General features: G+C 46.5%; 2 protein-coding genes across 18 annotated transcripts in view; both read right to left on the reverse strand.

Moving 5' to 3' along the window:
- The window catches only part of LOC140908856 (uncharacterized), a 39,447-nt gene extending 30,868 nt beyond the window's left edge, over positions 1 to 8,579 (reverse strand). Inside the window, exons 1-2 of the mRNA XM_073336760.2 lie at positions 8,024 to 8,579; positions 7,007 to 7,436 (exon numbers count right to left, since the gene is read on the reverse strand). Coding sequence (XP_073192861.2) covers positions 7,007 to 7,436; positions 8,024 to 8,579 — 986 coding nt within the window. The remainder of the gene's footprint in view (positions 1 to 7,006; positions 7,437 to 8,023) is intronic.
- PLCB4 (phospholipase C beta 4) overlaps positions 1 to 12,226 on the reverse strand; it is a 326,044-nt gene that overhangs the window by 253,338 nt on the left and 60,480 nt on the right. The window lies entirely within an intron of this gene.

A 12,226-nucleotide genomic window follows, 5' to 3' on the forward strand; every position in this document is an offset into this window, starting at 1 on the left:
CCCCAGAGTAAATTGGATAAACCGCTGTTTACATGGAACCCACTGCAGCCACAATATAGGGCGCACAGATTAACAAACAAATCCTATTCCAACAGATGCGTTCTCATCACTGATGACATTCCAGGGAAAACAGCACAGATATATTGGCTCATGTTCCTGATAAACACAGGGAAACAAACCTTTCATGGACTCGTAGACTTTAAGGCCAGAATGGACCATCACGATCATCTAATCTGACCTCCTGCACATTGCAGACCACAGAACCTCAGCTGCCCGCTCCTGTAATAGACCCTGAACCTCTAGCTGAGTTACAGAAGTCCTCAGACCATGATTTAAAGACTTCAAAGTAGAGAGAATTCACCATTTACTCCAGTTTAAACCTGCACGTGACCCATGCCCCATGATGCAGACGAAGGCGAAAAAACCCCAGAGTCTCTGCCAATTTGACCCAAGGGAAAATTCCTCCCTGATCCCAAATATGGCAGTCAGTTGGACCATGTGCATTTTGGAAAGACCCAGCAGCCAGACCCCCAAGAAAGAATTCACTATAACTCACAGCCCTCCCCATCTAGTGTCCCACCACCGGCCATTGGGGATAATTGCTACTAGCTACATGCCATAGTAGGTAATCTCATCATATCATCCCCTCCATAAATGTATCAAGCTCAGTCTTGAAGCCAATTAGTTTTGGGTTTTTTTGCCCCCCACTCCTCCCCCTGGAAGACTGTTCCAGAACTTTGCTCTGATGGTTAGAAACCTTCATCTAATTTCAAACCCAACCTTGTTGAGGGCCAGTTTATACCCATTTGTTCTTGTGTCAACATTGGTGCTTAATGTAAATAACTCCTCTCTCTCCCTGGTATTTATCCCTCTGATATATTTAGAGAGGGCTAGCATATCTCCTCCTCAGCCTTCTTTTGGTTAGGCTAAACAAGCCAAGTTAATTGAGTCTCCTTTCAAAAAACTGGTTTTCCATTCCTCTGATCATGCTAGTAGCCCTTCTCTGCACCTGTTCCAATTTGAATTTGTCTTTCTTAAACATGGGAGACCAGAATTGCACACAGTATTCCAGATGAGGTCTCACCAGTGCCTTGTATAATGGTACTAACACTTTCCTGGTTCTACTGGAAATATCTGGCCTGATGCACCCAAGGATTGCATTAGCCTTTTTCGTAGCCACATCACACTAGTGGTTTATAGTTATCCTGTGATCAACCTATACATCCAGGTCTTTCTCCCCCTCTGTTGCTTCCAACTGATAATTCCCCAGCTTATAGCAAAAATTCTTGTTGTTAGTCCTTAAGTGCATGACCTAGCACTTTACACTATTATATTTCATCCCATTTCTATTACTCCAGTTTTCAAGCTCATCCAGATCTTCTTGTATAATATTCCAGTCCTCCTCCATATTGGCAATACCTCCTAGCTTTGTATCACCCACAAATTTTACTAGCACACTCCCACTTGTGCCAAGGTCATTAATAAAAATCTTAAATAAGACTGGTCTCAAGACTAATCCCTGAGGAACTCCACTAGTAACCTCCCGCCAGTCGGAGAGGTGACCTTTCAAAAGAGAAAAGGACAAACTGCAGGGGTGGAATTGTACAAATAGAAATCGCGGGGGAAGGGGAGATGTTAAAAGTATTTGCCAGTAGCCCGTTAATAGTATCATAATGGAGAAATTATTAATTTTTTTTTCTGTCACAGGGAAACAAATGAGCCAAGCCACCGAGAAAACAGCATATAGCTCTGTTGGCCAACTATGGGCCCAGTTCTACCCTCATATGCATGTGCGACTCCCAGTGAAGCCAATGGCTGATGATAGAATATGGCCACTAATGTAGCTGACTGTGGGTTTGACTCTACAAACACAGAGCCAACTTAATGCCTGTGAGTAGTTCCATTGTTGTCAATGAAACTACTCACACAAGTACAGTTATGCCTGTGTGTAAATGTTTGCAGACCTGGGCCCTATCTCTCTCAAATCAACGATACATGAAGGAAATACACCGAAAGGCCTATTTTACAAAAGGGACCTCTAAGCCAAGATAAAGTCTTTTCTTCCTTCTGCAAGATTAATTACCTGATTACTCTTTTGCTTTCCCCAAATAAAAAAAAAAGTAACATGAATATTGGTTTGGTTTAAAATCAGATCCCAAATACAGAGCACAGTCCTCCTCCTATTCAAGTCAAAAGGCAAATGCTCACTGACTTCAAAACAGCAGCAGCCACACAGATAGCAAAGCAATCCGTGCAGGAAGAGAGATGCCATTTGCACTATTCAGTCTAATAAGAAATAAGGCTGAGTGAATAGCAACAGATCAGCCATACAAATATTCACAAAGCACACACCATTATAAACTCAGGGCTTGGGAGAAGCAGGAGTGTAAGGTATTAAAACACTGGCATAAAACAAACATTTTTGTTCCCAAACAAAAACCAGAAATATATACATAACGAGGCAGCAGAAGCGTTTAAAATGTGCCTTACAATATTCTATAACACTTCAAACAATATGTACCTCCTTAGCTAAATTAGTCACCGTGTGTTGTGATGAGAGCCTTCTTGCAATGTTCCACTGCCATATATAGAGAAAAATGAAATATCTATTTTGCCCTACCAGCCAAAAACAACAATGTAGTTAACTCAAGAAAGAAACCTGATTACTTCATTAAAGAGAAAAAAATTAATACAAGGAACTACTATGCAAAACTTACCTCGATAACCAACACACCTTATGCCATGTACTCAGACTGCTTTTCAGTAGAAAATATTACTCATGTTGACCTAAAACCACTTCACATGAAAATAAAAATCATAAGAGGATGAAAACAGCAGTATGTGCTCATTAGAAATATCAAAATTATGCATCACAAGGTTGTTGATATTTCTATAATTTGAATACTTACAGCTGTGTAGTAATCAGTAATACCTAAATGATGCAGATTAGTTAATGCTCACACTGATGAAACATGATTTTTCCATGAACTGCCTTGCAGACTTCCCAAACTAAAACAAAAACCAAATCTCATTAACACTGGCAAGCTTCCACATCCTCCTGCTTTCTAAAACTTAAACTACGAATATGGGAAAGGAAAGGCCAAAGGTTCTTTCGGACTCACAAAAACAGTAACTCAATAAATTAAACTCAGCCATGAGTTTTATCGCTGGAAGCGTTACTACTTGCTATGATAAAACTCCTTCAAAACACTGAACAACATTCCACTTGAACTGAGACTATCAAGAACTACTGTTCCTTAGAGGACAGGTGCACTGTCATGTTATCTCTGGGAGTGGGGGAAAGGAAAGAGTTTCTGGAGAGCCTGGACCTAAGCCAATCCTGACTACAGGATGTGTCCATCCTGGAGGAATCAGGTGAGTCTAGTATAAAAGAGTCAGGGGGTTATGGCGAAGGAACAAATAGCTCAGGAAGTTGTGACAGAGTCTGAGGAAAGCTCTCCAGGCAGGGAGGCCTAGGAGAGACTGAGGCGGCCTGGGAGGATGAAGAGAAACCCTGGATTGTGTGGACTTCTAGATGGAATTTGTTTTGGCGTCTTAGTTGTGTCTACAATTTATTTTATATTTATATTATATCAGCAACCAATGACCAAGAAACAGTGAAAGTGAAGTGTATATGAACAGCCCATAAACTGCTGGGGAAACTGAGGCACGTGTCCTGCACTGTGACCGTAGGCCGCGAGAGAGTGCAGCGGAGGCAGCTGGCCTGATTACAGGACCAAATACGCATGCATGACAGGAATGCTGACACACACACGCCAAAGCATCTCCCTAGTCTGGAGCCCGTCCTTCCCTTCCATACAGTGTCACCCTTCGAAAGCAGCTTTTAGGTCCAAATTTCCAAACGCACTGCAAAATTAGGGATGCAAATTTGGCACTGGAATCGGTCTGCAAGTCGAAATGGAAATTGTGTCTGTCTGCCCGAACTGGCAAGAGTACCCTTTACCGTCCTAAAGGGCAGCTGTTTACATTTGAAAACAGCGTTTACCTGAAAATTATTGAGGTGCTCACTTTGACAGACTGGCTCCTGCAGTACCTCGCGGAGATGGTACTGCATCTGGAGAAGCCAGGGGCTTGCCTATGCTCCAGCGTCACAGCTCCTGTGCTGCGGCTGGGCCCCCGCAGTGTGGTAATGTAAACACTTGCTACAGCAACCGAAGGGGGTTTCCCATAGCCTTGCATCCATCCGGTTGTGCCACGCGTCTACACCTAAATTTGCCTCCCACTGATACCAACGCCAACCTAGTACCACCACCTCCCGGAGCACTGTTGAGCCAGGATCAATGTACTGAGGTTGACACAGCATGAATGTAGACACTGTATTACCTATGTCAACTCTAACAGTAATCCAGCAGCTGTCCCACAATGCCTGACTGGCTGCTTCGGTCACAATTGTGACTTCTGCTGCCCAGGGGTCGCGGAGACTGGAAACCCCTCCCCCTTTTAAAATCCTGCAAATTTCTGAAATGCCTTTTCTTGGTTGTTCATCTTGGCAAGAACACCTAGAGCTCTCCATTGCTGTGTGCAACTTCTCGGCTAACCCTACCAGCTACACGCTCCAATTACACTCTGTTGCCTTATCTTAGGGTATGTCTGTCTACACTACGAAATTAGGTCGAATTTATAGAAGTCGGTTTTTTTGAAATCGGTTTTATATATTCGAGTGTGTGTGTCCCCACAGAAAATGCTCTAAGTGCATTAAGTGCATTTACTCGGCGGAGCGCTTCCACAGTACCGAGGCAAGCGTCGACTTCCAGAGCGTTGCACTGTGGGTAGCTATCCCACAGTTCCCGCAGTCTCCGCTGCCCATTGGAATTCTGGGTTGATATCCCAATGCCTGATGGGGCTAAAACATTGTCGCGGGTGGTTCTGGGTACATATCGTCAGGACCCCGTTCCCACCCTCCCTCCCCCCGTGAAAGCAAGGGCAGACAATCATTTCGCGCCTTTTTTGTCTGCTGCCAGCCAAAGATGTAAAGGATAGATGGAGTGGGTCAGAACAAGAAATAGACCAGATTTGTTTTGTACTCATTTTCCTCCTCCCCTGTCTAGATCACACTGCAGTCAGTCACAGAGAAGGCGCAGCGAGGTTAATCTAGCCATGTATCAATCAGGGGCCAGGCTAACCTCCTTGTTCCAATAACAACGATAACTTTGGTGCACCATTTCTTATTGGAACCCTCCGTGCAGTCCTGCCTGAAATACTCCTTGATGTACAGGCACACCCTTTGTTGATTTTAGCTCCCTGAAGCCAACCCTGTAAGCCGTGTCGTCAGTCGCCCCTCCCTCCGTCAGAGCAACGGCAGACAATCGTTCCGCGCCTTTTTTCTGTGCGGACGCCATACCAAGGCAAGCATGGAGGCCGCTGAGCTCATTTTGGCAATTAGGAGCACATCAACCACCACACGCATTATCCAGCAGTATATGCAGCACCAGAACATGGCAACGCGATACCGGGCGAGGAGGCGACGTCAGCGCGGTCCCGTGAGTGATCAGGACATGGACACAGATTTCTCTGAAAGCATGGGCCCTGCCAATGCATGCATCATGGTGCTAATGGGGCAGGTTCATGCTGTGGAACGCCGATTCTGGGCTCGGGAAACAAGCACAGACTGGTGGGACCGCATAGTGTTGCAGGTCTGGGACGATTCCCAGTGGCTGCGAAACTTTCGCATGCGTAAGGGCACTTTCATGGAACTTTGTGACTTGCTTTCCCCTGCCCTGAAGCGCATGAATACCAGGATGAGAGCAGCCCTCACAGTTGAGAAGCGAGTGGCGATAGCCCTGTGGAAGCTTGCAACGCCAGACAGCTACCGGTCAGTTGGGAATCAATTTGGAGTGGGCAAATCTACTGTGGGGGCTGCTGTGATGCAAGTAGCTCACGCAATCAAAGATCTGCTGATATCAAGGGTAGTGACCCTGGGAAATGTGCAGGTCATAGTGGATGGCTTTGCTGCAATGGGATTCCCTAACTGTGGTGGGGCTATAGACGGAACCCATATCCCTATCTTGGCACCAGAGCACCAAGCCGGCGAGTACATAAACCGCAAGGGGTACTTTTCGATAGTGCTGCAAGCTCTGGTGGATCACAAGGGACGTTTCACCAACATCAACGTGGGATGGCCGGTAAAGGTGCATGACGCTCGCATCTTCAGGAACTCTGGTCTGTTTCAAAAGCTGCAGGAAGGGACTTTCTTCCCAGACCAGAAAATAACTGTTGGGGATGTTGAAATGCCTATATGTATCCTTGGGGACCCAGCCTACCCCTTAATGCCATGGCTCATGAAGCCATACACAGGCAGCCTGGACAGTGGTCAGGAGCTGTTCAACTACAGGCTGAGCAAGTGCAGAATGGTGGTAGAATGTGCATTTGGACGTTTAAAGGCGCGCTGGCGCAGTTTACTGACTCGCTTAGACCTCAGCGAAACCAATATTCCCACTGTTATTACTGCTTGCTGTGTGCTCCACAATATCTGTGAGAGTAAGGGGGAAACGTTTATGGCGGGGTGGGAGGTTGAGGCAAATCGCCTGGCTGCTGGTTACGCGCAGCCAGACACCAGGGCGGTTAGAAGAGCTCAGGAGGGCGCGGTACGCATCAGAGAAGCTTTGAAAACCAGTTTCATGACTGGCCAGGCTACAGTGTGAAAGTTCTGTTTGTTTCTCCTTGATGAAACCCCCCGCCCCTTGGTTCACTCTACTTCCCTGTAAGCTAACCACCCTCCCCTCCTCCCTTTAATCACCGCTTGCAGAGGCAATAAAGTCATTGCTGCTTCACAGTCATGCATTCGTTATTCATTCATCACACAAATAGGGAGATGACTACCAAGGTATCCCAGGAGGGGTGGTGGAGGAGGGAAGGAAAATGCCACACAGCACTTTAAGCACAGCACTTTAAAAGTTTACAACTTTAAAATTTATTAAATGACAGCCTTCTTTTTTTTGGGCAATCCTCTGTTGTGGAGTGGCTGGTTGGCCGGAGGCCCCCCCACCGCGTTCTTGGGCGTCTGGGTGTGGAGGCTATGGAACTTGGGGAGGAGGGCGGTTGGTTACAGAGGGGCAGCAGTGGCAGTCTGTGCTCCAGCTGCAGCTCAACCATACACTGGAGCATTCTGGTTTGGTCCTGCAGCAGCCTCAGCATTGAATCCTGCCTCCTCTCATCACGCTGCCGCCACATTTGAGCTTCAGCCCTGTCTTCAGCTCGCCACTTACTCTCTTCAGCCCTCCACCTCTCCTCCCGGTCATTTTGTGCTTTCCTGCACTCTGACATTATTTGCCTCCACGCATTCGTCTGTGCTCTGTCAGTGTGGGAGGACAGCATGAGCTCGGAGAACATTTCATCGCGAGTGCGTTTTTTTTTCTTTCTAAGCTTCACTAGCCTCTGGGAAGGAGAAGATCCTGTGATCATTGAAACACATGCAGCTGGTGGAGAAAAAAAAAGGGACAGCTGTATTTAAAAAGACACATTTTATAAAACAGTCGCTACACTCTTTCAGGGTAAACCTTGCTGTTAACATTACATACATAGCACATGTGCTTTCGTTACAAGGTCGCATTTTGCCTCCTCCCACCGCGTGACTACCCCCTCAACCTTCCCCCCTCCCTGTGGCTAACAGCGGGGAACATTTCTGTTCAGCCACAGGCAAACAGCCCAGCAGGAATGGGCTATACTGAGTGTCCCTGAAGAAAAGCACCCTATTTCAACCAGGTGACCATGAATTATATCTCACTCTCCTGAGGATAACACAGAGAGAGAAAGAACGGATTTTGGTTGAATGCCAGCAAACATACACTGCAATGCTTTGTTCTACAGTGATTCCCGAGTATGTGTTACTGGCCTGGAGTGATAAAGTGTCCTACCATGAAGGACGAAATAAGGCTGCCCTCCCCAGAAACCTTTTGCAAAGGCTTTAGGACTACATCTAGGAGAACCGCAAATGCCAGGGCAAAGTAATCCTTTCACATGCTTGCTTTTAAACCATGTATAGCATTTTAAAAGGTACACTCACCAGAGGTCCCTTCTCCGCCTGCTGGGTCCAGGAGGCAGCCTTGGGTGGGTTCGGGGGGTACTGGCTCCAGGTCTAGGGTGAGAAACAGTTCCTGGCTGTCGGGAAAACCGGTTTCTCCGCTTGCTTGCTGTGAGCTATCTACAACCTCCTCCTCATCATCATCTTCTTCGTCCCCAAAACCTGCTTCCGTATTGCCTCCATCTCCATTGAAGGAGTCAAACAACACGGCTGGGGTAGTGGTGGCTGAACCCCCTAAAATGGCATGCAGCTCATCATAGAAGCGGCATGTTTGGGGCTCTGACCCAGAGCGGCTGTTCGCCTCTCTGGTTTTCTGGTAGGCTTGCCTCAGCTCCTTCAGTTTCACGCGGCACTGCTTCGGGTCCCTGTTATGGCCTCTGTCCTTCATGCCCTGGGAGATTTTCACAAAGGTTTTGGCATTTCGAAAACTGGAACGGAGTTCTGATAGCACGGATTCCTCTCCCCAAACAGCGATCAGATCCCGTACCTCCCGTTCGGTCCATGCTGGAGCTCTTTTGCGATTCTGGGACTCCATCATGGTCACCTGTGCTGATGAGCTCTGCATGGTCACCTGCAGCTTGCCACGCTGGCCAAACAGGAAATGAGATTCAAAAGTTCGCGGTTCTTTTCCTGTCTACCTGGCCAGTGCATCTGAGTTGAGAGTGCTGTCCAGAGCGGTCAGAATGGAGCACTCTGGGATAGCTCCCGGAGGCCAATACCATCGAATTGTGTCCACAGTACCCCAAATTCGAGCTGGGAACGTCGATTTAAGCGCTAATCCACTTGTCAGGGGTGGAGTAAGGAAATCGATTTTAAGAGCCCTTTAAGTCGAAATAAAGGGCTTCACTGTGTGGACGGGTGCAGGTTTAAATCAATTTAACGTTGCTAAATTCGACCTAAAGTCCTAGTGTAGACCAGGGCTTAGATTATGTATTAATTATACTGATTACTTAAGAATCCCCAGTTATCACTTTGAGGGTTGACAGGTTCTTGCCCCAAGATCAGGCCCAGTATTTAAATTATTATATAGTTGGGAACCCTGATGCGCACACAGTTGCAACACTCACAACATAGGAACTCTTATATTTACAAATATAGTTTATTAAAACATTTAGCACAGTCACAAACACCCCAACTCAGTAAGATAGAGATACTACAGAAAGTACATTTACAACACCCATATACTCACACCATCTCCTGTAAAAGAACCTGAAATGTTAGCCATCATCTGCCTCATCACCATCACCTTCCCCTTCATCACCAGTGGCCATCATCCTGGCACCTCCCAAGGACTACACCTCTCTTTCCCCTGCCCCTAGGCTGGGATGCCACTTTGGTAATATGTTACGCTGACACCATGATGTTCAATGCATATTCAGTAGGTGATTTTTCCCTTCACCTTATTTGTATTTCCTCACCACACTAATGTTGGAGTGTCTTTTTTCTATAGGTGAGTATATCAATGATCTAATTTATTATATACGTTAATTCGTTACTTTGGCCCTTTTGTGGTTAGGCATCACATTTGTTATTTCTGTCCAAACTGATTATTTTGGTTCTTTCCAAGTTGTGATGTACCTGTTAAGTTTAAAAGGATATGAACTTAGGAAAGCCCCTATGCCAGCCTGCTTTAACGCATCCTCTATGTTAAAGGTCGCAGTCAGACACAGACCTTACGCTTTAGCTCCATTTCTCTATGTGAAAGGTCCCAAACATATGTATGCTAACTTTGCCTTAGCCCACCATACAAGATGTGGCCTGCAGGTCCCTTGTGTTACAGCCAAAATATACCCTTATATAAACCTATTATACATAAAATACATCATCAAACCTATAAGAAACTTATAAGAAAAAAATATATATATAGGCAAGAAAGCAGGCTAGCCTTAAATGTATCTCATGTACTTCAGTTCATTGCCAGGACACTTCTGTGGTTGAATTATTTACTTGTGGTCAGAACTTACCCTTAAACTCTACTTTCAGCTCCCCAAATACCTGGCATTTTTCCGCTGGGCCGTTTATCTGTTCAAAGATTACCGGTCTTAAACCTTATGCTAACTTGCTGACACTAATGTCTTACAGGATGCAGGCTGGTGGGTTACTTGCATTACAGCTGAATATAATGCAAAGCAGAATATAATGAAGGCAAGCTAGCCCACTGAGCTACAGTAGCAGTGAATATAATAAAGCAAACTAGCCCACTGGCTGCATCTCCAGCCTGGAGTACACGGGAGGTGCTGGATCTCCTGGGCTTGTGAGGAGAAGAGGCTGTGCAAGCAGAGGTACGGACCAGCCAAAGAATCATGGAAATCTATGAGCAGATTGCACGGGGGATGCAGGACAAGAGGGTACGACAGGGATCAGCAACAGTGCCACATGAAAGCAAAGGAGCTGCGGCAGGCCTATCAGAAGGAGGCCAACAGTCAACCCGGTGCCAAGCCACTGAGCTGCCACTTTTACAGAGAGCTGCATGCCATGCTTGGCGGAGCCCTCACCACTGCCCCCCACAGCACCGGGGATACCTCTGAGGAGCTCAAGTCACAGGCTTCCAGTGTGAACAGCGAGGACAAGGAGGAGGAGGAGGAAGAGCACAAGGACAGGGGAACATGCAACTGGAGGGTCCAACTATGCTGCAAGCCAAGACCTATTTTAAACTCCTCTGCAGTCCAGTCAGTCCTGGCAATCAAACCCAGCCGAGCCCAATGCAGGGAAAGGAACCTCAGGTAAACGTGTAAATGTATTTCCCCATTACAGTGATGGCACCCCCAATTTACAGGACACAGCTATTGAGTTTTCACTAATCGACTCATACTAGACGAGGTAGCGGAACACAAAGAGAGACAGAGTTACTATCGGAGTTGGGGGGGGGGGGGAAGAAGGGGCACGCAGAGCAGTTTGTTTATGGGCACCGGGATGTCCCTTACATTTTTCTGAGAGATCTCGATGAAACTTTCATGGAGGTACTCTGCAATCCTCTCCTGAAGGTTTCTAGAGATGGTGACCTTATTTCTTCCTCCATGGCAGGACACGTTCCCGTGCCAGTCGGCGACAACTTCGGCAGGCACATTGCAATAAGCAGGCTAGCAGCATACTGGCCGGGTGGCTTCAAGATCCCAGCAGCAGATGGGCTCTCTGTGCCTTTGTTACCCTCAGGAGTGAGATATCAGCTAATATCATCTCTGCCTGTGGAAAACGGTGCCAATATTCAATGCCATTACCTTGTACTCAGAGTTTCATGCAACTGAGCAATTTCCTCCTCATTTCCCATCCCCACAGGCCATATTCATCATGGCTGGTGCTGTGAACGGCTCTGTACACAAACACTCCGAAACAAGTGTAAATACGCACGTCTTGTATGAAACTTCAGGGGACCAAGGGAAGGGAGTTCTGAATCTTAACTTTCACTTTTCATTGTGATGATACAGAGAATGGTTCCTCTGTGTGTTGTTTCTGCAGCTGCTGCCGTTGCAGCCTTGAGGGTCTCCCCCTCCACACCCATGGAAAGCTTGAGCCAGATAAGGAGGAGAAAGAAGAGGACTCAGGGTGACATGTTCAGTGACATCATGCAAGCCAGTGCTGCATCTGACCATAACCGGAGGTCCTGGAGAATGAATACTGCAGACTGTATGGAGAAGCACAGAGCAGACAGAAGAAAGGCACAGGAAAAGTAGAGGGAGATGCACCAGGACATAATGAGGGGTTCTCCAGCAGCACAAGCAGATGCTGCAGATGCTTGTGGACTTACAGGTTCAACAATCACAGGCTTCCCTCCCTTTGCAGCCTATGAAGAACTTCATTATAGCATCTCCCTTCATCATTCCATGTGGCATCAAGGGCTGCATCCCCTACTCCTGCCACTCCACACCAGGGGACATTAAGGACAACTACAGCTTCACATACATAAAAAAAATCAACTGTGGCTCTCATAGGCCAGCGTAACTAAAATGGATATGAATCTTCTTCACTCTTCTTAACCTCTATACCATGCATTCGTAAAGTTTTTAAATGTATTTGCTTTTAACTTGCACAGATTTTTAGAAGTGTTTTCATTACTCAATAAAACTCTATTGTTTGGGAAATAATTAATCTTTATTAGCTCCCAACATATGCTGCTGAAAGCCCAGTGGTAGTAAAAGCACCAACTACATATTTTACAGGGTGCCACAACTCAAGAGGATCCGTGAC

This window comes from Lepidochelys kempii, chromosome 3 (genome assembly GCF_965140285.1).
Source record: "Lepidochelys kempii isolate rLepKem1 chromosome 3, rLepKem1.hap1, whole genome shotgun sequence".
Lineage (NCBI taxonomy): Eukaryota > Metazoa > Chordata > Testudines > Cheloniidae > Lepidochelys > Lepidochelys kempii.